The following is a 26,005-nucleotide window of genomic DNA, read 5'->3' on the forward strand; positions in this document are numbered from 1 at the left end:
CAGTCCGGAAGTTCCTCCTTATTTCAGGTTTGCATCCCTCCCAGTAAAGTTTCCACTGTGGGTTCCCATGTAACCTTGAGGAGCAATTTGGAATAAATCCTCATCCTCTTCCAAATGGCAGCTTTTGGTGTAAAACTGATGTCCCCCTGGGGGGGCCCCTCTCTGAGCAAAGATGGGAGGACAGGTGAAGCCATAGTTTCCTGCTCAGCACAGTTGTGGGTGCCATCTTGACTTTTTTGACCCCCCTTGGACACCCCTGCTTGGAAGAATTTCCCCTCTCAGACAGCAGCCCACTGAGGTAGCTGACGCTCCAGAGGCACTTTTGGGATGTTGACCCCTAGTCGGGAGTAAAATACTTTTAGGGCTTGCCTTGGAGAGTGCTGCCGTTCAAAATACATCCATTTAGTGGTGAATTTCCATGCAAAGCTTTATTCCTCGGTATCTGTCATTGCGATGCAGGGAAAATAGGACAGAATTGGCAAATGAGGGGATGTGTATTAGGTGGGAGCCCAATGGAGTAGAAAGTTCCTTCAGGCGCCATCCTGTCTCTGGTAAGGAAGTGTTTTAAGGTGTGCTGTTTATTGCCTTGCCATCATGCGACGCAGGCTGGACCTGAAGGAGCCTCTGCGTGGGAATTAAGCCTCCCACTGAAGGCTGCAGCGAAGCGTTACTCCAGTGCCAACTGCATGGCGACTTTGCAACAGAACTTTCTAACCTGGGCCAGAAACCGATTCCATCGTTAATTGATTTAATCTGATCATCTGCAGTCAGTCCCCAGTTTTAATCGAATACAGTCCCCTTGGCCATCGCCTGACAGGAAGAGACACCTCCTCCTGTTTCTTGATCACATAGGTCTGCTTGCCAGGCATTGGGAAGCTCATACAAGCCAGATACAAGCCAGGACAGTACCTGCTGTTAATTTTGTTAGAATGAACACGAGAGCGAAAGAGATAAAAACGGTCACTGTTGGCATCTCTCTTCCCATCTCATTCGGAGCAGCTGCGTTCCACGTTTCCCGATTCCTGTTAACAGGAGCATTGGCAAAGGAGTCAGCGGGGTGGCTGTGAATGCATCACATGTAAAAAGAATGCAGGGCTTCAAATGCATGGTCACAAGCACCATCTTGACTGTTTTGACCTCTCCTGTGTCACCCTTCCTGATGTATCTCCTACATCTGCAAAGCATGCATCAGCAGACACCCGGGAATCCCAGGATCTGCAAGAGAAGGGGGAAATATTTAGGAAAAAATTCGGAAGGGGAGCAATTCTTCTATGTTTTCCCAACAATCTAGGGCAGTGTTTCTCAAACTTGGCAACTTTAAGATGGGTGGGCTTCGACTGCTGGCTGGGGAATTCCGGCAGTTGAAGCCCACCCATCTTAAAGTTGCCAAGTTTGAAAAACACTGATCTAGGGGGCAGAGGGCTGAAATAATGTCATATAATACCTTTGAAAGTTACATTTTAATCCCACCAGTCTTCGAAGGAACTCAGGAAGATGCAGGAAGGTTGCAAAACTGAGCGGCTGTGGAAAAGTTGACTAAATTAGGTGTCATTTGGCATAACCCCCAAAGTCAGGAGAAACTGAGCATGAGTGAGCTTTGGCTGCTGTTGTGGGCTCCTTCCGGGCCCAGCCAAATCTCCTCTCTTGAGCATCAGTGTTGTCTCTTGCAAACATTCTCCTAGTTCTCTTGAGGTCATTTCTGGTTTGGTGGCTTCAAGTGAAGAGGCGTCAGGCCCAGTTCAAAGCTGCAGCCTGAAACTCACCCAGCCTGAAGTCTAGATGCCGTTGCCAGGAGGACAGGCGGGTCTGGGCTCTGCTTCTCTGGTGCCTGCTCAAAAGTATTGTCCTCTGAGCTTTGTCGATTAGGAATCTCCCTCTGCTTTCTGTAACCATCCCGCTCCTCTTCGGATTGAGCTTTGCTCTGCCAGGAAAGATTAAGGCACAAATACCACCAGGTCTGAATAAATGCTTACCTGTGGTCTTGTTCCAGGGTTGTGCCCTCTTTGCTTCCAAGAGAAATGGAAAGGGGTTCCTGCCCCAAAACCCCCAGAGAAGGCTCTGCAGCTGCATTTAACCCTCAACCAGCGTTACTCCAGTGCCAACTGCATGGCTACTTTGCAACAGAATTTTCTGTCCTGGGCCAGAAACTGATTCCATCGTTAATTGATTTAATCTAATCAGATTAAATCTTCGGATGAGCAAAACTTCAGCATCACACAGGAGCACTCTGTCTCTCCCATCCAGGGCTCTGCAGTGGTGCCAGGCCCCCAAACCTTGAGCAGGCCATTGGTGCAGAATTACCTGCAGCGGAGCCTCAGAATTGCCTGAGGGTGTTCACGCTGTGAACAGGGTCGGGGCTGCGATGATGTGGCTGCATTTGTCATCTTGACTTTCTGGAGTCCTTCCTGACCCCTGGATGACCCTGGGGCAAGCATCGGTTGGTTGCTTCATCTTTCCCCCAAGCCACATCTATTTACTTCTTTTCGTTAAACCAATTTAAGCGCTGACTCATTCGTGGACTCTAAGTGGCGTCTGGGGTGTTTTGCCTGAGTCCAAAAGAGGCTGCTTTTGGTGAGACTCAAGGGCAGCTTGGGACTCTGTTTTATTTTATATCAAGCTGATTGATGGAAGAAAATGCATACAGTGCTACCAGATAATTAACTTCAATAATAATAATAATAGTAATAGTTGTATGCAACTGTCCTCCAGCCTCCTAGGAAATGTGCTAGGTTGCCTTGCCAGCGTTCCCTTTGAGCCGACCCCCAAGTTGGCCTGCTCATCTTCGGAAGACCCTCGGAAGCACAGGGCACTGAGGGATGCAGGGATGGGGTGCCCAGGCCAGATCAGGGCTGCCCGTATGTGGGGATGGTGCTGTGGGTGCATGAGTATTGGTTGTGTGGTGTTTCTCTTGCGGCACCTTCTCAACGGCAAGAAATTGGCATGCCTGTTCCATTTGAGACCTTGAGTGATAGTGTGGACTTACATTTGGGGAAAGGCGCCATTGTGTTTAATGGGATTTTCTCCTGGGTAAGCATGTTTAGTCTCCTGATTAAAGGCACCAGGCTAGAAAGTGGAAGATGGTGAGTTCTGGTCCAGTCTTGGCCACAAAGCCAGCAGGGTGGCCTTGGGCCAGTCCCTCCCTCTCAGCCCAGGGAGCAGGGGGTGGTAAGCCACTTCTGAAAATGCAGCCCAGAAAACTGCAGGGACTTGTCCAGGCACTCGCCGGGAGCCAAGGCGGTCTTGAAGGCGCGCACACGTAAAGCAGCGTTTGTCACCCTTTCCCAGCCTGGTGCCGATCAGATGCATTTGTGCTCCATTTCCAAGAACCCCCAGCCATTTCCAGCATGGAGTTCTGTGGGGGTTATAAGCTTAGTACATCTGGAAGGACCCAACTGAGTTAGGGAAGGCTGGGGCAGGTGACAAGGCTGCTGCTGAAGAGCCTAAATTTTTAGAATAAGCTTTCGCCCAGCTGCAGCTTAATGGAGGCTTTGTTCACCTGGTGACTCGTCTGCTCCGTGCTGGGCCTGTTGCTTCAAAGACCAGCACGAATCTCAGTTTCAGGACAATTGAATTTGCTTTTAATGGTTTGGCTCAGTTTTGAGACTGGAGGGGAGAGCAAGGAGGGCCAGAACCTTCAGGAACCATTATGGTAAAAGTTCCCCAAATTCAGTGTGTAAATTATGGGTTGTTTGACTCACTGGCTGTATTTGCACAATAAAACTAAGCGGTTCAGCTCATGTTCATCAAGCATATGCTTGGTTAAGCTGAACCATGATGAGTGGCTTAAACCTTGGTTAGTTTTTTTAGTTCTTGTGAAAGTCCAGCCCGTCTTGTTAGTTCATGATTCAGTGGTTTGTGTGAACCCATAAAATGGGATACTACAATAACCAAACTGAATGTTGTGTGAACTTTGGCATTTACTCCATTCTCCTGTTTTTTAGTCAGAGTTGAGCCGGAATGGACCTATTTCCATTTATCTGAAATGCTGATTCTCCTGCTGAGCTCCACAAAGCTTCCGTTTCCAAAGACAGGCCTAGAGCTGCTTTGTATGGCTGCAAAATATAGTTGTTAGGTTTAACTGATGCATTGATCAATTAATGTGCTGACTTATGAACCGGAGAAGGGGAATTTTAATTAGTAAGGCTCCCAGGTAGGAATGCACTGGCAATTTACTGTAAACAGATAAACGATGGAAGAGTACCAAGATCTGTCCTTTTGGTATCACAAGAAGTAGAAGTGTTTGCAGATTACGTAGTTCTCTCTTTTTTTTTTTAACTATCATCGAAAGGACACCTCAGCGGAGTTCTTGTTAATGTTTACATAAGAATTCTGACCCAAGGAAGGTGATTATTCCTGTGATCGCTACAAACACCACACCACAGCTCAGATCAGCCTCTTTCTCTCTCACCTTGTAGAAGATAAGGAGTAAGCCTGCTCCCATCTGCTGAGCAATCTCTGTTGATCTGGCCCCAAAGGACAGAGCATGCTTGTAGGCAGCAGTGATATAAATGGTTCACGCATTTAATCTTTCTTCCTTGTCTATTTCTTTGCAGAAATCAGCTTGTATAAAGAAGCATAAAACCTCCAACAGCAGAAGTTAAAAGGACGTATCCAAAAGGTAATTGTCCCAAATTCTCTCCATCTTCCCCAGTTTTACTAGACTTCAGTTCAATTCCATAGCTTTGATGTGGTGGCAGTTCTACAGAGATCTGATGCAAGAAGCACTACATGCAGGCGCTCAGTTGGGCATCATTCCAAACCATCATTTCCCAACCTTGGCAACTTTAAGATGGGTGGACTTCAACTCCCAGAATTCCCCAGCCAGCATGCTGGCTGGGGAATTCTGAAGTTGAAGGCCACCCATCTTAATGTTGCCAAGATTGGGAAACACTGTTCTAAACCATTTAATGAAGAGAGAGCATCAGGTCCAGGCTGATGGGATGCCGTTGTTTACCCTCTTGTGCAGCTGTAATCACGAGGAAGGTGAAGGCCCAAATAGGGCTTTGAAGAAATTCTAAATGAATACCAGAATTATTAAGCACACATGATTGTCGAAATAGTTTAGTTCCTTCATATTTTGTATTAATGTGCACTGGGAAACTACTGCAGAAAAAGACCTTTGGCCGAATTATAAGCGCATTGCGTGTCTTTTGGCATACCACAGCAGAAGAGCCCCCCATTTCACACTGAGATTCCTTAACGTTGAACTTAAGAACACGGCTACTCTACAGAAGCCTTCTCCAGGTCATTGAGAAGCAGGACCCGAGTGTGGTTGTGCTTTTCCATTCACTATTGAGTGCTAACCTGCCCCTGGCACCTCTGTGACTAGAAGCCATTGATAACTTCCCCCTCCTCCATTCATTCCTCTAATCCACTTTCAAAACCGTTCTAGCTGGTAGGCAGCCATCACTGTATCTTCTAGTCCCAGCTTATTGTGCATTGTGTGATGAAATCTGTCCTGAATCTCCTCTGATTCAGCTTCTGCCGAGAACCATTGTTTTTCTTCTTGGCTTTCTACCTGCTTCTTTCTCACCCTTTAGCCCCACTCCTTTCCAAGCTAAGGAATCCAGATATTGTAGAATTTTGTCACAGGGGCACCTCTCCAATCCTTGATTTTGATTGCTCTTATCTTTTCCCTCCCACAATGCCCTTGTTCAGGGCCACTATTTAGATGCAGACCAAATCCCAGGTTTGTCTAAAGGTGTTGTGGTGCATGTTGAAGCGTTATTTATGGCTGCTTACACGGAATTATATTTGCTATTTTAACATCCAATTCTCTGTCTCGGGCATATCTCTTTGGCTAAGCATCCTACAATAATTTGGGATTGCCAGAAAGCTGATCACCTCATGTGTTGCTAATGTGGGAACATAAAGAGACAAGTGCATGGAAGAAACCAAGGATGGAAGCAAGCTGTGTATTTGTCCCACTTAGAGAAGGTGGCTGGATAATTTGGCGTCCCAAAAGCTGGGGAAATATTTGGATTTTGGGAGTTGAAGTCCACCCATCTTGAAGTTGCTGAGGTTGAAAAACACTGCATTAAAGTGTCATTTAAAACCCCCTTGTTCTCAGGGGCAGGATTTCAGAGAGCTGGCTCTAATAGCAAACAACAAGAATGTTGGGGAGAAGTGCTACCATCTGGGATCTCGGCGTCATCACCTTGGGCCTCACTGTGCAAAACAGGAATATTAAGAACCACTTGGCAGGTTGCTCCCACTTTGAGGGTTATGATGGAGGTTATCCCCTGGCTGATAGGTAGCCAAAGCCACTCCTGTTCACCCCCCAAACACATACAATCCTGCTTCTGCATGCGTGTTGGTTGACGTTCCATCAGGCTTCAGGAGAATTAGATGGGATGGCCAGGGGCAAGCTGAACAGGAGAACAGACTCAAAATCAGGAGGCTTGGAAAGAGGGAGTGTTGGCCCATGGGGCTCAAACACAGCCTAGAGCAGGATTTCCCAACCCTGGCAACTTTAAGCTGTGTGGACTTCAGCTCCCAGAATTCCCCAGCCAGCCATGCACTGAAGTCTACACAGCCTAAAGTTGCCAAGGTTGGGAAACACTGGCCTAGAGGCTGAGTGGCACATCTGTGTCCCTGGAGGGTACTTGCTATAACTTGGAGCCTAACCAAGGAACCCACCTGGCAAAAAGGCTGGTGCTTTTAGGCTTGAGCAGAGCATTGCCAGGCAGCCCCCTGGCCACAGCACCAGCCTGGGTTTCCTGCCACCTTCCAAGGCCTGGAGGACTCCTCCCTTCCCATCAGCCCCTCTCGCCCCCATGGCAGAGGACAAGAAGAGGGTGCTGTTGGAGGGCGTGTTCTCAGCAGGGGCTCTTCCCCTAATTCCGGAGTTTCTCTGTGACCCCCAGAATGGACTCTGACCTCTTTGGGGAAGGAGATTTAAGCCTCTTCATGCATGGGTGTATTCAGTAGCTACCATAGGTGTGGGATGCTGCTCACTTGACAGTAAGATTACACATTTATTTCTATTTTGCTTTTCACCCAAAGGCAACGGGGCTATGAACATCCAGTCACAAGGACTTGAGAAGAAGAAACGCAGGAGAGGTCCAGAACGGAACGCAGCACGGGGAAGTCCTCAGTTTCATCCTGATTCCCTCCGGCTGGAACCCAGGCGCCCCCAGCTGGGCCGGTTCCACACATTTGGCAGCGCAGAAGCGGAGGCTGCTGACACCCAGATGAAGATTAAGATTCCTTGACAGACGCCGGCGAAGTGGCCCGGCTGTCTTCCTCTGGGCGGTCTTCTTTCTCCTTTTGAGCGAGGAGGAAGTACAAAATGCAGAAGGACAGAAAGCAACACGTCTCAAAGAAAAGTTGAATGCCAACAAACCTGGTGATCAAAACACAGAGAGTGAGTGCAGCTGAAAGGGCTGCCCCACCGCCTCCCTCTCTCAGGCCCGAAGCGTCGCTGGATCTGTGGCAGATAATAAGAGCCCCAGAGTCTTGTTGTAATAAGCGCAAATTTTGTTTCTCCCTGCTTTTTAGGATTTTAACAGAAAAAAGCACAAGGTATTTGTCATCCCTGTTCATAATTGCATGCCCTAACCAATTTTTCCTTTGGAAAATCAAATTTTGGGCATATTTTTCTCCAGCGATTGAGGGTGTTTTTGTAAATTGTCTCCAAACTGATTATCTGTATATTAAGGACTGTGTTGTGACATTCTGAAAATGTGTATTTTAAAGTTCCAGGTTCAAGGTATTTAACAGCAGATCTGAAATTGGCTTATTTATCTAAATCTTCTGACAAATCAGACAGACAACGCCCCCAAATATACTTGTCTAATGGCTGTCTTGGACCCCAAAACCTTCAAGCAGAGCTCTAGGAGTGGGAACAACGAGAGAAGGCTGAGCCACCTCTGACTGGTTCCAGGGAGGCTCTTCTGCTCTCCCGAAGGGGTCCCTGTCTTTGCCCCCTTCTGCCAGTGAAGGGGAAGTTTTTGGACATCGCCCATGGTCTGTGGGGACTGGAGGAGGCACAGCGACACAGTGCCAGGCTGGAACCGTCAACTTGGTTTGAATACAGGTGAATTAAATCTGGCTGCTGTGACTTTTTTTGGAATCCTTTGAACAGGTGGGGATTAGCCCTCCGTTGTTCAAAAGATTTTTAAAAATCGTGGTGAAATTTTGCTGCCGAATTTCAACGATCTTGGCGGCCCCAGAAGGCCAGAAAAATCAGTCTGGGGGGCACAAGCAGTCCTTGGGTTTCCCACTCCCGCCTTAAGCCCCAAACACGGGTTCTTTGCGTGCTGCATTTCCCCACGGTCCTGTGCGCCTCCAGGGCCAACTGATGTCCAGTTAGTAAGACCAGGAAAGAAGGCCGGAACTGGACGGAGGAGGAGGGCTTACCATCTCCGGAACCTTGTGTGGTTGTAGTATCGGCAGCCTGTTCTGCTCTGACACTTAATTTTCCACAGGAGGCATGTTGTGTCGATGGCGCTGCCGTAGATCACTGGGGCTGGCAGCCAGGCTGGGAAGCAAGCAGAGCACACACACTGTGGAAGACCAGCCTCCCGCGAATTGCTCAGACAGCCCCACAACCGGGGGGTTGCCTGGCCTCAACCCTTCCCAAACAGCCTTCTACTTGCTTGGGAGAGGAGGTTACAGATGAATGCCTGCCCTGAGACTGGCAAGAGGCCAGTGGCATTAAAAGGCATAACAGTAGAAATGCCCACTGACTAATATTCCAGTCCTGGGACATGCTAGATAAAATTGTTCATTGTTATGCACAACTGGAATTAAGGTGAGAGCAACATTTCCTACACATTTCAGAGGGGGTGGGGGAGAAATGTTCCCCTAACCCAGTGTTTCTCAACCCTGACAACTTTAAGATGGGTGGACTTCAACTCCCAGAATTCCCCAGCCAGCAGTTGAAGCCCTAACCCTAACCCTAACCCTAAGATGGATGGACTTCAGTGCATGGCTGGCTGGAGAATTCTGGGAGTTGAAGTCCACCCATCTTAAAGTTGCCGGGGTTGAGAAACCCTGCCCTAACCTATTATTGCTGGTACCCTATTCAATAAAGGAGCTGATTGTTTGGTTGTGATGTGAAAACTTTCCCATGCAAGCAGTTTAACTAAAAGTTTTATTAAAGGCACCCCGGGGCTGATTAGACCCCAATGAATGGGCCAAGTGAGACGAACACCTCACATCTGAGGAATTAAGGGGAACTAAAGAAACCCACCATAGTGAACGCTCTCATTTCACAGCACAAAAGCTGTTCTCTGTGGTGTGGTCGGTCTGCATTCATTCTCCAGAGCTTACAGCTGAAAAAATGCAGATGTAAAAGATCAGGGAATTTACTTTGGGTATTTTTTTTTAATAGATCTCCAATATCAATCTCAGTATTTCTTCCTCTGAATTATAAGAAACGCATGATGTAATAATAATAAAAATAATGATAATCATTGCATTGGTTTTGGACAGTTCTCCAGTATATACTTTGTGTTGCATGTGTATATGCATTATGGCTTACTGGAGGTTTACTAGTCCACAACCATATTTGCAAAGTGTTTTTCTACAAGTGTGCATTGGTTCAAAGGCGCACTAATAAATGTGGGTGCCACACATTTGTCTGCCAACCCCTATACTATTTTTAAAATCTTTGCTTTCTTTTTCCATTTATCATTTCTTCCTCCTGCCTGACTCTAAGTATGGAGTTAGCTGGGAATATGCTCCACTGAAGACAGTGGAGCTATTCCCAGGTAACACAGGCAGGACTGTGTTATTGGAATGCTAGATCTAGATGGGCTCGTTGTTAAAGCTTGGGCCAGAGTACATTTCCTACGCTGGCCAGAGGCTTGATTTTGCAGGAATCGCCTGAGCCTCTGAAACATTGCGGTCTGGATCCCAACCCCATGTATATTTCCTGCACCGTCTGTCACGGAAACACACTTTCTGCTGCCTCTGGTCCTTGGCCCTCCCAGCCCCGGCTCAAGCCACCCCCACCCCCCTGAACTGACCGAAGTGCTGAAGCTGCTGGCGGCTGGCTAAGCTCAGCTTGGGAGCCTGGGAGTTTAGTGGTTCCAGCTTTCCCACCCCGCAGGGGGTCCTGGGCCTTTGCTGTGTCTGTAATCTGAAAAGCACCTTCCATGTAGATATTACAAAAGGGGAGGGAGGGAGGGAGGGAGGGAGGGAGGAAAACCAACTTGGGAGGGTTGGCAGATGTGCTCTGCTGTTCTGATCAGCCTCGTGGAGCCTGGCACAGGACCTCTTTTGCGGATTAGGGCAGCAGAGAGTTGCACTTTCCCCAGCAACTTCTGAGGCACTGGGAGGAGGCAGGGCGAGAACATGAACCCAGCACTGGTCAGATTTTTTAGAGTTCATACATTCTTTTGACTTAACCTGAAGAGCTACAAATGTGCTTCTTATATTGCTAAATTCAGCCCCTACTCCCAAAGCTAGTATACAGTGCCCAACACAACCCCGCTTGCCGTTTCGACTTACCCAAAACTCTTAAGAGCAGAAACTGTATCCCAATGGCAAATGACTTGTCTTCGGGCCTGACGTTCCTAAAACCCCAAACAAAGGGATTTGTGGGAACAAATATGCACATGCAGAGAATCCCGGGGCCCTCTGGGGACTGGGCAGGCTGTGTGAATTTGGTGGTCACCTTCAGTTTTGTACGCTGCGCTGTGGCTTGCCTGCATATGCGCAGTGTAGGACTCAGAACAGTTAGAAATCCTTGGATCTTTCGAAGAGAAGATTTGATTGCTTGTTTGCTTATCGAATTTATATGGCCACCCATCTCACAAGTGACTCTGGGCAGTGCACAGCAAAAAAGGTATAAAGCAGTAAACACATTAAACACTGCCATATTTTAAAAGTTTTTAAAAACCAACTTCAAGTGGGGGACGTGGGGGACTGGACATCTGTGTCCACAGGCTCCATGGACAGAACTGACAACCCGGCGGTTTTTCTGGGCTCAGATGGGTTTTCCCTGAAGCCCAGGAGCGTTTTCATGGACAAGAAAACGCTTGGAATCACCCCATTTGTTCTCCAGAATGGCGACTTGCTGCCTGAGGATCTTAAACAGCCTTCGCGCTAATCGGGCAAGAGCCGCCGGGAGACTGGGATACCACCATTTCCAAGCCGCGCTGTAGCCTTAAAGGGACAGTAAGACCGGCTGCCCCATTTCTAAACCACCCAATGTTTATCTTTTAAAGTTTATGTACCCTAAGAGAGGCTTTTTATGGCAAGGAGAAGCAGGCTCTCTTGGTGCTTATCGTTATTTCTCGGATTAATTTTTAAAACAATTGTTTTTTAAAGTTTTGGCTTGTTTCCATCCAATATTGAGGAGGATTGAAAGTAAATGTTTGTCTCCCTGTTATTATTTCTGCACTGAATTTGAAGATTTTAATATTTTCCTACACGCTGAATCTGCTGTTTTGAACCTTCAGTTTTCTGCTGCTATTTTTCCCTGGGGAACTGCTTGTTATCAGCCTTTGACTTATGTAAACACATTCAGGAAACTTTCCATTATCTCCTACTTTCGCTGGTCAAGTACCTAGGGGGTGCCATAACCTACTGCGTGAGACATGAAAGACTTCAAGCAGGCTTTCTCAGAGTTCTATCGAGACCTCAGACAGATTCTTTCTGACTCTTGTCAAGTTATTATGCAAGATATTTGGGACATTGTAGAAGACAGCAGCTCTGAGATGTGTCGTCTGGCTGTGGATGTTGTGGAAGGAATTGAAGACCTTAACAACGATAACACATGTTTGTACTAACAGCGAGATTGAGGCTTCTCTTGAAATGCCAGATGATGACTGGATGGTTGACTTGAAGAAGACAGATCAAATTGCAAACCGTAAGCGAAATTATTTTTCTGACGGAATGTGATGGAAAGGAAGGAGTTGTGATCTATGGGAGGCTTTCTGCTGAGAAGTTGGAGTATTTAAGGGGGGCAGTTGGGCTGTTTGATCTCTTTGTGAAAAATGCCCTGTGTGTTCTGTGGAAGTATGTGAAGGCTTTGCTTTACTTTGAAGTGGGGTAAGGGTTTGAGAATATTTATTTGGATTGTTTTTAAGGCTTGTTTGATGTTATTCCTCTTTAATGATTTGGATTGAGATTAATAAGGTAAATCATATTTGGTTTTAGGTTTAATATGATTAAGCTTGTAATAACTGTAGTATTATTAATTTATATGCTTTTTTAGTTTGATCTTTATTATAGTAGACAGAAAGGTATAGAATAGTGGTAGGAAGGAAGTAATTAAATAAGTTGTTTTTTGGGGGGGAAGTTGCTTAGGTGGTTTATACATTTTTTTTTAATATAAGGGGATGGAGCAATTGTATTTAGTGATCTTTATAATGTGCTAATGGAATGATTTATAGAAATAATGTGATTTTAGATTAATACAGAGTAAGGGATTGATTACGGGAAGTTGTATATTCTTGCTGTTAAAAGTCGGAAGTCACCTCTTCAGGTAATATTTAAAAAATCTTTTTTCTTCTTGTCTTTTCTCACTTTTTTAGTTTTTTCCTTTTCTTTTAAAAGTTTTTTTGCATTTCTGTAGTTTTTATCTTTGTTCTAAACCTAATAAAATTCTTATTAAAAAAAAGTTTAAAACCCCCCCCACACATAACAGATTCAATCAGCATTGGAACCACCTCAAGATCTCGCTGGTTCCCTGAGGCCCCCAGGCCTGATGACACAGCCAGGTCTTGTGGGCATTCTGGAAAATAAGGTGGGAGGGAGCTGACCTCACTTTGGGGGGGCTGGAGGATGTTCCATAAGGCGGGTGCCATGGCAGAGAAGGCCTGCCTTCTCAGGCCCACCAGGTGTACTTCCCTGGGAGACGGGACCCTCAGCATGCCTCTCTTGCCAGATCTGATGGAACAAGCAGATGAAATTGGGGAGAGGCGATCCCTCAGATAACCTGGCCCCATACTGTGGAGGGTTTTAAAGGTCAAAAACAGCACCTTGAATTGGACCTGGAAGCAGAATGGCAACCAACACTGCTCACAGAGCAGAGGTATGACATGTGCCATTCTAGGGGCATACATACCTGCCTGTGCTGCTGCATTTTGCACCAGCTGAAGTTTCCGGATACTCTTCAAGGGCAGCCCCATGGAGAGCGCATTACAGTAATCCAATCAGGAGGTGACTAGGGCACGAGTAACTGTGATCAGAGCCCCCCAATCCAGGCATGGGCATAACAGGTGCATAATACAAAGCTGTGCAAAGGCCCTTCCAGCCATGACTGTCACCTGCTTTTCAAGCAGGAGTCATGAATCCAGGAGGACCACCAGATTGCACACAGGGTCTGTTTGGGGCCGTGTAACCCCATCTAGCACCAAAGATAGCATAGTCCTGGAACCAACAGGCCCCAAAGCCACTAAGCCTTGCCAGGGTTCAGCCGAAGCTTGTTGTTTCCCACCCAGACCCTCACAGCTTCCAGACACCAGGATAAGACATCCATAGTATCACTTAATTTGCCTGGGGCAGAGTTGTATAATTGGGTATCATCAGCATACTGATGATACCTCACCCCATGGCGACGGATTATCCACCAGCGGTTTCATGTAGATGTTGAATAGGAGCAGAGAGAGCATCAAACCCTGCGGCACCCCACATAGTAGGGGCCGGGGGTGGGATCTCTCCTTCCCAATCACCACCCAGAAGAAAGAAGGTGGACCAGCACAACACAGTGCTGCCCACCCATAATCCCTGGAGCCAAACCAGAAGGATACCATAGTTGATGGTATTGAAAGCCACAGAGAGGTCAAGTGTCATGAGCACCGTTGCGCTGATTGTGTCAGCACAACGGCACACACAACAATACAAGGAAACAGGGGCAAAGGATTAAAAAGATATGTAAGCAAAGACAAAGGCAAGCAACAGACACCGGCAACAAGGTAACGACTCCAGCCAGAAAAGCCATTCAAAAAGATACATTGTAACAAAGGGTGAAACTGACAACACCTGAGCATGAGGCACGCCTGGAGCTGTCAAAGAAGCACGGAAGATCATCGCCCGGCTCAAAGTCATCACCGGCCGGAGGAAGAGGATTAAGCAAACGCCCGGGGCAACAGCAGGGGCCCCGCGACCCCTCACCCACCGGCAATGGAACATTCGGGTCTTGGGGCTTACACAACCCAAGGAGGGGGGAGCGCTGACCGGCGCGGGCTATTTAAATCCCGTACCGGCGCGCTCCCTCCACTCTCAGCTTTTCACTAGGCGTGCACTATACTTAAATAAAACCAGAACCTGATTTCTCCCAAATTAGTGTCTGTATTTTATTGGGTAGCAGGCAGAGCCTGACAGAAAGCTGAGAGTCACAGAAACCAACCTCGCCAAGCCCCACCGGACGGAGACAAGCCACGGGAGGAACCAGACGGCGAGAAGCAGAACCGGGAGCAATGATGGAGCCGGCAAACTGCACCCAAGACGGACGAGATGGTCAACAAGTGGCGGAGGCGACCCAATGACGGCCGGGGGCGACATACCCCACCGGAGCCACGGACACCCTCCTCGCCCACCCCACTCTCCAGTCTCGGACCCAGCAAGAGGCAGAGGCGACCCCGCAATGGCTGGAGACGATGCACTCCACCAGAGCCACGGGCACCCTCCCGGCCCACACCGCACCCCAGTTCCGGTCCTGGAGCTTCAGCCCAGCCACAAGAAGCGCAGCGGAGGACGAAGTCGCGGACCAATCACTCAGTGACTGGGCCGACGGGGTAGAACACTGGATGGAGCCACCCTACCCGAATTTGGAGCTCACCTACCCCGAAACACCGACCGGACCATTCCCAACAACATCGCAGCCAGCTGACAGGGACACGCAAGCCAGGCTCACAGCCATGGAAGCCCAACTACAGGACCTAGGAGCCATGTTACAGTTCCTGATAACCAACAGACCCTACAAGACAATGCCAATGCAGGTACCCACCCCAAACCAGACCCCGAACAGGAGAGGGCACGCCCACATGCAAGTCGCAGCAGCAAGTGCACCCACGCTGGCAGAGCCCATGAGCCAAAGCACATGGAAGGGCGACCCACAGCACGCGAGGTTCCCAAGGGACTTTTCAGTTACCTTCGACGGGAATCCCACAAAGCTGTCCTTCTTCGTCACCAACACCAGAGAATACATGGCCCACCACGGACATTACTTTGATTCAGAAGCTGAAAAAATCTTGGCGGTAGCCATCAAACTGCAAGACAGGGCGGCGGACTGGTACGTCCAGCTATACGAGTCCAAGTCCACAGCCCTAGCAAACTTCCATACTTTCCTCGCCGACTTGAAACACTATTTCAAAGACCCAATGGCGAAGGAGAGGGCGAAGTGCACACTGCAAGCACTGAGACAGGGCAAAAGAACTGTAGCCGATTACGCCCTGGAATTCAAAGCCCTCGTGGGCAAAATCACCGAGTGGTCAGAGGCCACCCTCACTGAAATGTTCAAAAGGGGACTCAACCGAGAAGTGCTTCAATGGGCACTTTACCGGGACGACCCAACCTCACTTCATGAATGGATTTGCCTCGCTGGCAAAGCGGAACACGCACACCGCACGTTCCTGCTGTCGACTGGAGACGACAAATCCCCGCCCTACCCAAGAGGACCCCTCACACACATGGGTCCAACTGGACACGCGGACCAACAGCAGAGGTTCGCCCGCGGACCATGCGCAAAGTGCGGGAAAATGGGGCACAAGGCGGCAGACTGCTTTGCAAACAGAGCACTGGACCGCACACCCTGACCCGCACTGAAAACGGCGCTCAAACCAGCAACCTCCCCCCCCGGCGACTGACAGGAGCCTTAGCAGCCCCAGACGAGGACACAGACGCCTACCTCACTGGGGACAACAGCAACGCCCCGGCACAGCCGGTGGGAAATGCTCCCCGCCTGCTCTACGTCACGTCACGGAACAGGTGGTGAAAAAGGGGCGCAACGCACACAGAGAGAACAATGACAACTCCATCTTGACAGGGAAAATCAGACTCACCTACGGCCCCAGAGCCACCGCAGCCGAGGCGTTAGTGGACTCTGGGTGCTCTAGAAACCTGATTCATCCTAACATTGTTGCGAAGCTCAAGCTGCCTTGCCTCCCCCTCCCCAAACCGCTGGTGTTCCATCAACTGGACGGCTCAACAGTGGGGGGGAAAACCAGCCACACAACAGACCAAGACTGTCACCCTAACAATGGGCACCCACAAAGAACAAATATCCTTTGTGGTGACCCAAATCGGGAAACCCATCATAGTGCTGGGCATACCGTGGCTAGCAAGCAACAACCCACGCATCGACTGGAGGAAACGGACCATCCAATTCAGCGATGGCACATACCAAGCTCCAGCACCGGAGAAGATACCCACCCTGAAAGTAGGGAGGGCTGAGGGAGTCACCCAAGACAATAACCCAACCCCAGAAGGACTACCAGACCAATATGCTGACTTCACAGACATCTTCAGAGAGGAGGAGGCGGATCAACTACCCCCCCACTGCAAGACGGACTGCAAAATTGAACTACTACCAGACGTCCCCCTACCCAAACCAAAGATCTACTCCATGACCCAGAAGAAGCTGGCAACCCTCCGGGAGTTCATCGACAAAAACCTTGCCAGGGGTTTTATAGAGCCAGTGAATTCGCCCGTCAGAGCGCCCATCCTTTTCCGAGAAAAAAAGGATGGCACCTTATGGCTCTGTACCGATTACCGGGGACTCAATGCCGCATCCTCCTCCAATAAATACCCACTGCCCCTCGTAAAGGACATGCTCGCCCACCTGTCAATGGGCCGCGTGTTCTCCAAACTCGACCTCCGCAAGGCATACTATAGGATCCGAATCAAGGTGGGGGATGAGTGGAAAACAGCCTTCAACTGTCCCCTCGGCGCCTTTCAATACAAGGTACTGCCATTCGGGTTAGTGGGGGCCCCGGGGGTGTTCATGCAACTCATCAACGAGGTGCTACATGAACACCTATTTAAAGGGGTACTAGTGTACATAGACGATGTCCTCATTTACACGAGGACACAGGAAGAACACGAACGGCTGGTCAGACAAGTACTGGACAAATTAAGGGGGGCTAAACTCTATGCCAAACTGTCCAAGTGCGAGTTCCACAAATCGCGCTTGGACTACCTAGGGTACCGAATTTCCGGCAAAGGCGTGGAAATGGACCCCGCGAAAGTCCAGGCAGTTTTGAATTGGGAACGCCCACGCAATAGGCGCCAACTTCAAAGCTTCCTGGGATTCGCAAATTTCTACAGGTCCTTTGCCAGGGGGTTCACGGAGATAGCCTTCCCCCTAACAGATCTACTCAAAACCAAAGGAGTTGGGGAAACACGCAGAGTCAAGAACCCGGGGGCCGTGCTTAATTGGACTCCCGCATGTCAAGCAGCATTTGACAAGCTGAAAGCGCTGTTCACAACGGAGCCAATCCTTGCACACCCGGACCCAGAACAGCCGTTTGTAGTTCAAACTGACGCGTCTGACTTCTCCCTGGGTGCCATACTGCTTCAAAAGGACCCCGCAGGAATCCTTAAGCCATGCGCCTACCTGTCAAAAAAATTCTCGGAGACGGAGAGGCGCTGGCACGTATGGGAGAAGGAGGCGTTTGCGGTAAAAACAGCACTGGAGACGTGGCAGCACCTGCTGGAAGGGACCACCCACCCGTTTGAGGTCTGGACAGACCACCGCAACCTCGAGGCACTCCGGATGCCCAGACGTCTCAGCCCGAAACAGGTCAGATGGGCTCAGTTCTTCAGCCAGTTTAACTTCCAATTGAAGTTCATACCAGGCAAGAAGAACTTCCTGGCCGACGCACTCTCCCGACTGCCCCAAGACAAAGAGTCCATCCCTGATATGGTAGGAATGGTACTATCCGCCTCCCAGCTGGGGATGGCAGCAACCACCCAGTGCAGCGCATGAAGACAGCCCAACCCCGCGACTCAACCGACTGCAAGCCAACCCGGTCCTAGACGGCGCCGACCGCAACTACCGGGGGGATACGGGCAGACCTTATCGCCGCCCTGAAATCCGACCCCTGGCTCCTAGCCAACCCCGACAAAGTTACAATGGAGCAAGACCTAGCATGGGGAGAAGGCAGACTATACGTCCCCGAATCACAGCGACGGGCGATCCTCAGCAGATCGCACGACAGCAAGCAGGCTGGACACTTCGGATTTCTAAAAACCCTGCACCTAACTCGGAGGCAGTTCTGGTGGCCCTCTTTGAGAAAGGACATCAAGGAGTACGTGGCATCTTGCCCAGTGTGCGCAATGGCCAAACGGCCACCGGGAAAACCCCAGGGACTGCTGCAAGCGGTGGCGGAGCCCTCCCGGCCATGGGAGGAGATCTCCATGGATTTTATAGTCGATCTACCACCCAGCCAAAAGAAAACAACCATTTGGGTGGTGAAAGATTACTTCTCCAAACAGGTGCATTTCATCCCCTGTGCAGCGATCCCGACCGCCCAACAGCTGGCAAAACTCTTCCTCGTACACGTGTACAGGTTACACGGATGTCCCACACGCTTGGTGACTGACAGGGGCACACAATTCACCTCGAAGTTCTGGCGGGCCTTTTTAAAACTGATTGGGACCCAACAAGCGCTATCCACGGCCTGGCATCCCCAGACGGATGGAGCCATGGAGATCCTCAATGCCACGCTAGAACAATTCCTCCACTTGTACATCAATTACCACCAGGACGACTGGGTCGATCTACTTCCATTTGCGGAGGTCGCCTACAATAACGCCATTCACACGAGCACGGGGAAAACCCCATTTGAGGTGGTGTCAGGCCGCGAATTCATCCCCATCCCAGAGCTGCCGCAACCCCCGGCCCCCCCAATGGGCGCAAGCGACTGGGGACAGAAGATAGCAGACTCATGGCCAGTAATCACAGAAGCACTGAAAAAAGTGCAGACAGCCTACAATGAGCAGGCAGACAAGCACCGGCGCCAGCAACCAACATTCCAGGTAGGAGATATGGTCTATCTCTCTACCAAATTCATAAAATCACCCCAACCCTCTAAGAAACTGGGCCCCAAGTACATTGGGCCGTTCCGGGTAACACAAATAGTTAACCTGGTCACAGTACACCTGGACCTGCCACACAATTTAAAGAGACTTCACCCGGTATTCCACTGTAGCCTGCTAAAGCTGGCAAGTCCCTCCCGGTGGCACCCTAGCACGCCCCCACCACCCCCGGTGATGATAGATGGCCAGCAACATTTCGAAGTGACAGAAGTACTTGACTCACGCAGGCAGCAGGGCACTCTACACTACCTGGTGAAGTGGAAACACTTCCCCCACCCAGAATGGGTTGCTGCCCGACACGTCAAGGCACCGGACCTAACGCGCGCATTCCACACTGCTTACCCCGACAAACCCGCGGGTTAACCATTCGGAAGGGGAGCAGTATGTCATGAGCACCGTTGCGCTGATTGTGTCAGCACAATGGCACACACAACAATACAAGGAAACAGGGGCAAAGGATTAAAAAGATATGTAAGCAAAGACAAAGGCAAGCAACAGACACCGGCAACAAGGTAACGACTCCAGCCGGAAAAGCCATTCAGAAAGATACACTGTAACAAAGGGGGAAACTGACAACGCCTGAGCACGAGGCACGCCTGGAGCTGTCAAAGAAGCACGGAAGATCATCGCCCGGCTCAAAGTCATCACCGGCCGGAGGAAGAGGATTAAGCAAACGCCCGGGGCAACAGCAGGGGCCCCGCGACCCCTCACCCACCGGCAATGGAACATTCGGGTCTTGGGGCTTACACAACCCAACGAGGGGGGAGCGCTGACTGGCGCGGGCTATTTAAATCCCGTACCGGCGCGCTCCCTCCACTCTCAGCTTTTCACTAGGCATGCACTATACTTAAATAAAACCAGAACCTGATTTCTCCCAAATTAGTGTCTGTATTTTATTGGGTAGCAGGCAGAGCCTGACATCAAGTAGGGTAAGGATGGATGCGCAACCCCCATCCCGCTGTCACCAGAGTTCATCTAAAAGCATGACCAAAGCCGTTTCCATCCCATACCCAGGTCTGAATCTTTACTGAAAGGGATCCAGATAATCTGCTTCATCCAGGGTCCTCTGAAGCTTCTGTGCAACCACCTTTTCAATTGCCTTCTCCCAAAAGGGGAGGTCAGATACTGGACGAAAATTGTCCAGTATTGTGGGGTCCAGTGATGGCTTCCTGAGGAGGGGGTGAACCAAGGCCTCTTTAAGAGGTGAAGGGACAACACTCTCACTCAAGGAAGAGTTCACCACCACTAAAACCCACTCAAATGACATCTCCTGGGCTGCTTTAACAAGCTGAGCTCACAGTCCTAAGGACCCTGTCTGCTTCCTCAGGCCCAACAGGTTCAAACCAGTCCCAGGTAACTGGGCAAGACTCCTCCCCAGGCATCTTCCCCAGACCTGCAGCAAGGCTGGAGTTCAATTCTGAATGAATTCAAGTCACTTTGTCCAAGAGATGCTGAACAAATTCTTCCGCATGTCCCTGCAAGAGGTTCTCCAAGCCCCCTCTACCCAAGAGGGCACGTGTCACCCTAAACAAGGCCGTGGGATGGCAGTCCATAAACGCAATAAGGGCAGCAAAGCACTGATGCTTCGCCACCCTTACCGCCACAATGTAGGTCTTAATAGCAGCTCTAGCCTGCATTTGTCCATCCTCCATTTAGCAGCAGCAATGCTCTAGACATCTCTTCTCTCTTTTCATCTCCCTCAGCTCCTCTGTGAACCACGGGTAGTGATGAGATCCACATGAGGGCAGAGGTTGCACGGACGTGATCCAATCCAAAAGTTCAGCCACCCTCCTATTCCAAGCTGCGACCAAGGCTTTGGATCAACCTTACAGCAGACCAGCAGGAACAATCCCCAGCTCCCTCTGAAACCCCTCTGGGTCCATCAGTCACCGGAGATGGACCAATCTAGTGGGTCCAGCCTCCCTGCGGTGGACAGTGGTGCTACAGAATCCCATGGTAGTCCGAGCATGATCTGACCATGATAAGGGAGATGCTGAGCGCTCCCCCAATTGCAGATCACACAGCCACTGCTCTGACAGGAACACCAGATCCGGTGTATGGCCACCGTCCCATGTCAGGCTCTGGACGATCTGGGATAGGCCCATGGCTGTCATCACGGCCATGAATTCCCAAGCCATCTCAGACCCCACTCCCAGAGAAGGCAGACTGAAGTATTCCAAGACCATAAGTCTAGGGAACTCCACTGCCAATGCCAACAACAACCCAGAAATGGAGCCAAGGAACTCAGACAGGGGGTTGCTGTGCAGCAGGGAGGCTGGTACGACAGCAGCTATCCCAACTGATCTCTAGAGCCCAACTTAATGGACAGGGTCTCACATCCAGTGACCTGTGGTACAGCATCCCTGCAAGCTGCATGGGACTCCTGGATGACAATCGCCACACCTCCACTCCTGCCCCAGAGTCTCTGCCATACCTGGAACCCAGCTGGGCATCTCTCTGAAAGGGCCACCCCAGTTCCAGGCCCAGCCAGGTCCTGGTAACACATGCCAGGTCAGCCCTCTGCCAGATCACGGATGAGGGAGGCCTTATTACAGAAGGACCTGGCATTTGAAAGCAGCAGCTGGAAACCGGGGCCTCCAACGGTCTGCTGACTGGGTCCAGGGGCTGCGACTGGGGAGCTGGAATGCAAAACCGGTGTAAGACAACCGGTATATAGAAGGTTGCTACTCTTTTGAAATGCTACTTTTTTCTCTTGTGGTTTGGAGCTCAGAACTCCGTTCTTGCTTTCTTTCTCCAGATCAAAACTTTGGGGGACACCTCATTGCTGAAATGGAGCCCAGGTATGTGGGGTGTTGTCTCAACTTCCTGCCTCCCGCCATTGCCAGCCATTAAACCATGAGCTCCTCAGGGCAGTCTGTAAAGAAGTGGGTGGCCCTTTGGGGACTTTTGCCCACCATGCTGCCTATCTCAGTTCCTCAGAGAACGAGACTACCGTGCAGACGACCCCATGACCAGTTGCTTAGCATCTTCAGCTACCTGAGAATAAGCACAAAGGATGGAGTGTGTGAGAGGCTGGCCAAGAATCCAGCTATTGCAGCAAACATAACGAACGGCATCAGGAAGTGGGAACACGAAGCACCACAATTGCCAGGCTCAGCGTACCCGATGGCGCCATTGACGATGATGCAGTTGCATCCAGTATAATTCTGAGGGGAGAGAGAGAAAGTCAGGGAAGAAGCAAGGGTGTCTGAGTGCGTGTGTGGCAATGTCAACATAGCTCCTCCTTCCCACGACCACCATCTCCCAATCTTGAAAACTGTCACATATCCCCAAAAGCATCCACTGAGCCAAAAAGGCTAAAAGGAGTAAAGAGGTTTTGTGGTCAGATATCAGCATGGTTCCATGGATAAAACCAAGTTCCAAGGCATGGGGGTTACAAGCCTCCGGTTTAACGTAATTGATGGAGACAGCCTTTCCCCAACCCAGGTCCTGCTAAATGTGTTGGACTACAGTTCCCATTACAGGTAGTCCTTGCTTAATGACCACAGTTGGGACTGGAATTTCAGTTGCTAGTGAAGCGGTCATTAAGTGAATCTGACCCGATTTTATGACCGTTTTTTGCGGTGGTTGTTAAGCAAATCACATGCTTCTCCATTGATTTTGCTTGCCAGAAGCCAATCAGGAAGGTCAAAAATGGCAATCATGTGACCATGGGACACTGTGATGGTCATAAATGCAAACTGGTTGCCAAGAGCCCAAATCATGACCATGTGACTGCAGGGATGCTGTAACAGTCATAAGTGTGAGGGCTGATCGTAAATCAGTTTTTTCAGCACTGTCATAAGTCTGGACCACCATTAAATGAATGGTTGTTAAGCGAGGACTACATGTATTCTGGGATATCATTTCAAGGCTGTACTGTTTAGGGATAATGGAAGTTGAAGTAAAAAAAAGTTTGGAGATGACCAACCTATGAACACCTATTCAAACATCACGGTACATAAACCTTTTACGGGTAGCTTCGATCAGCATTGCATGAGAGATAAGGAGGATCCTGAATGGCCGGGAACTGGCCAGGTTTTCTTAAAGCAGCCTTGCCAACGTTGCACGCGCACACACACGGTCCAGTGACATGGGCAGTCCCAGGGTCTTGGGGAAGCTGCTTCACTAAAGGGCAATGTAGGGACAGGCCTTCTCCCCTCATGGCTCTTCAGCCCACCCCGCCAGCTTTTCGGAAGAAGAAAGATAATTTCTACGCACCACAACTCTGTTTGTTTTAGTGTTGATGTTTACTTTTGTGCATCCGGCAAAGCAAGGGGAGATGTATTCCACATTATCTTGCCCACATACAGGGTTAAAAAAGGAGGCAGAACAGTTGCACTTCCGGTTGCAGTCGGTAATTAGCTGCCAAGGTCCAGAACTATGACAGGAAAAAGAACTTGTTACCCAGGCAGAACCAAACTTCTGAGCACAAGCACTCGGCAATGTGCTGACCTTATTAGGAACTCTCGTTATCTTAAAAAACCTTCACTTATTGATTGTGTCAGCTGTAGCTGGCTTAATCTGCATACGGTTGCAGGCAAAGGAGTGTTTGTTTTCAAGTCAATCTTTCCATCTGGAGCATATTTCTATCAAGGCAGACATGGCTCCCCAAAGTATCCCTGTCAGAGAAAGAGACTTCTATTTACTGTAAACATTTTTATGCTGCTTCCCAGTTTTTAAAGAAAAAATGGCTTACAATTAAGTATAGATTCTAAAAGGGCACCTGCCACCCATGGACTTGCCACTCTTTACATTCATGGCCGTCCAGGTTGGTGACAGCACCAGGCTCACCTTGGCTGTTGTTGGGCAAACTAAGCAGGGTCAGACCTGGCTTGGGTTTGGACAGGAGACCACCAGAAATCTCAGGGTGGCAAACTAGACTGGGAAGTCAAAATCACCCTGGAAGCAGGCGATGGCAGATGACTTCCTGACAATTGCCACAAAAACTCCACGTATGTGCCCCTGAAGCCTGACTTGAAGGAGAATTTATTTGTCTGCTTTAATGCAGCCCCAACAACCTGGTGCATGTAAGCAATTCAGTGGTTTTCTGCTGGATTGATGAAGCATTCAGCTGGCTCACTATCCCCCTGTGTCTTTGTAGCCGGGCCTGTGTGGAGCAGTTTACCCACCACTTGTCTTGGCTACCACATCAGCTGTGGTATCTTGGAGGCCCCCTGAATCCAGAGACAGGCCAACCCAGGAAGCAGCTGGTCCCATGTGAAGGACTTGTGGCTTTTTCTGAATCTACTCTCTGAAAGGCAGCTTGCGGACTGACGAGCAGGGCCTGCCTGCTTCTCAGAAGGGGCTGACTGGTCAAGTAGCCATTGACCAATGAATTGATTCCAGGGTTGGGTCATGGAAACCAGACTTTTTCTGCTCTGGTTGATGCCTCCATTTTTTCTTTCCTGCTGCCTCTATGAGAGGACTGATGATCATACAGAGTGATTTTTATAAAGCACCCTGGCACTAGAAAGGGGCTCATAGCAGTTAATGCTGCTGAATGCACTTAGGAAAGGAGAAGGATGGAGGACGGAGTGGGGAAAAGATGCGGTTGAGGCTGGAGGCCGAAGCTTGGGAGAAAAGTAAGATGCTGCTAGACTCAGCTTCCTCGTTATTGTCATGTGTGCCGTTGTGCTGATGTCTTCAGCTCAACGGCACTCATGACAGCGAGCAGGGAGAGAGCCTGGATGCTCCAGGGTCAGCCTGAGTAGAAGCAGTGTGCTTGTTTGTTTATTTAAATTTATTCTAGCTGCCCAGTCCAACAGATTCAATGTACTGAGGTTGTGTTGGGAGAGAAGGGAGCAGGCTCGCCTGCAGTTTCGCCTGCCATGTCACAATAATGATCTGAGGCCCGTCCTGAGTGTGGGTACCTTCCGGAGTAGTCGAGCCCTGCAACCTCCTGTGTGGGGCAGCCCAGGAAGAGAAGGGGCACCCCGAAGGTGATGCAGAAGCCCATGCTGGTGATGCACATCATGGTGGCCTGCCTGAGAGAGAGCTGGCAGTTCTTCATGATGGCGCCCCCAAGGATGATTCCCACCATGGCCCCTGGGATGTTGACAGCTCCTGTGGGTGGGAGGAGAGAGCGGAAACTGAGTCGGTCGGTGCCAGGCTGTGGAGTGGCTTGTTTGCTTTTGAGTTGCCATGGCTCCACCCTGGTGGCTTAGGGCTGCATACAGACTGGGCCACTATGGCTTCTCCAGAAAACCATGCAAAAGATTCATCTTGCAAGTGACTTCTCTAGTCAGGCTGCACATGTCAGCCCTCCCAGGCAGACTGGATAGGAAACACACCCAGATGAGCTAACTCTACTTTATTGGAAGGCTACATTGACCGAATCTTGCAAGTCTGGAAGTACAAATTCCCCACCCTCCCTCTTTATCGCTTGGTCAGGGCAGGCCTTTCCTAAGCTTCTTCTTTAGACCGCCCCCCCCCCCGTCGTGGACGCCCTCCCCCTTTGTCCGCTTGTTCCCCAGGCAGCGTCTCTTCCCTCTGACCTCCAAGGCCGCCCTCCCGTTCCATCACAGCACACAGCTAGGACAGGGATACGTGACCTGGCTCTTTGGTCTCACCCAACCCGGCCACTCTCATGTTCCTCACGGAGAATGCCCACGGAGGCTTTTCCCTAGCAGTGCTGCCTTGTAGCTGTAACTGGGCTTATGCACAGAGAGGGACGAGCTGGTTTGCTTCTTTGGTCAGCAACAAAAATTGGCCTCTAGGGAGCACAAGGCTTCCCTCAGACCCACCCCTTGACAGATGGCCCCCCATCTCTCTAACTTAACCCAGAGTGCTAAGCTCTCACACCTCGAGAGCCCATGTTCCAGAATGGGGATGGGGCACAGGACTCCTCTCTGGGCAAAACCTTGGCAGAGATGCTGCTATGCATTCTTTAGTGGGGGCGGGATCCGCTCTTCTTTTAGGGGGGGCTTTACTTCCACAGCACAGGCCTTTTTTAACATCCCAAATGGAATCCCACAGACATCTGGCACAGCCGCTTGGATATCAGCAG

General features: G+C 49.9%; 1 protein-coding gene across 1 annotated transcript in view; it reads right to left on the minus strand.

Moving 5' to 3' along the window:
• Positions 1-7,200: 7,200 nt before the first annotated feature.
• The window catches only part of SLCO2B1 (solute carrier organic anion transporter family member 2B1), a 67,751-nt gene continuing 48,946 nt past the window's right edge, over positions 7,201-26,005 (minus strand). Inside the window, exons 9-14 of the mRNA XM_063304756.1 lie at positions 24,870-25,062; positions 23,218-23,377; positions 21,994-22,163; positions 10,459-10,523; positions 8,362-8,482; positions 7,201-7,345 (exon numbers count right to left, since the gene is read on the minus strand). Of these exons, the coding sequence (XP_063160826.1) occupies positions 7,201-7,345; positions 8,362-8,482; positions 10,459-10,523; positions 21,994-22,163; positions 23,218-23,377; positions 24,870-25,062 (854 nt within the window). The remainder of the gene's footprint in view (positions 7,346-8,361; positions 8,483-10,458; positions 10,524-21,993; positions 22,164-23,217; positions 23,378-24,869; positions 25,063-26,005) is intronic.

The sequence above is a fragment of the Candoia aspera genome, chromosome 5 (assembly GCF_035149785.1).
Source record: "Candoia aspera isolate rCanAsp1 chromosome 5, rCanAsp1.hap2, whole genome shotgun sequence".
In the NCBI taxonomy this organism is placed as follows: Eukaryota; Metazoa; Chordata; class Lepidosauria; order Squamata; family Boidae; genus Candoia; species Candoia aspera.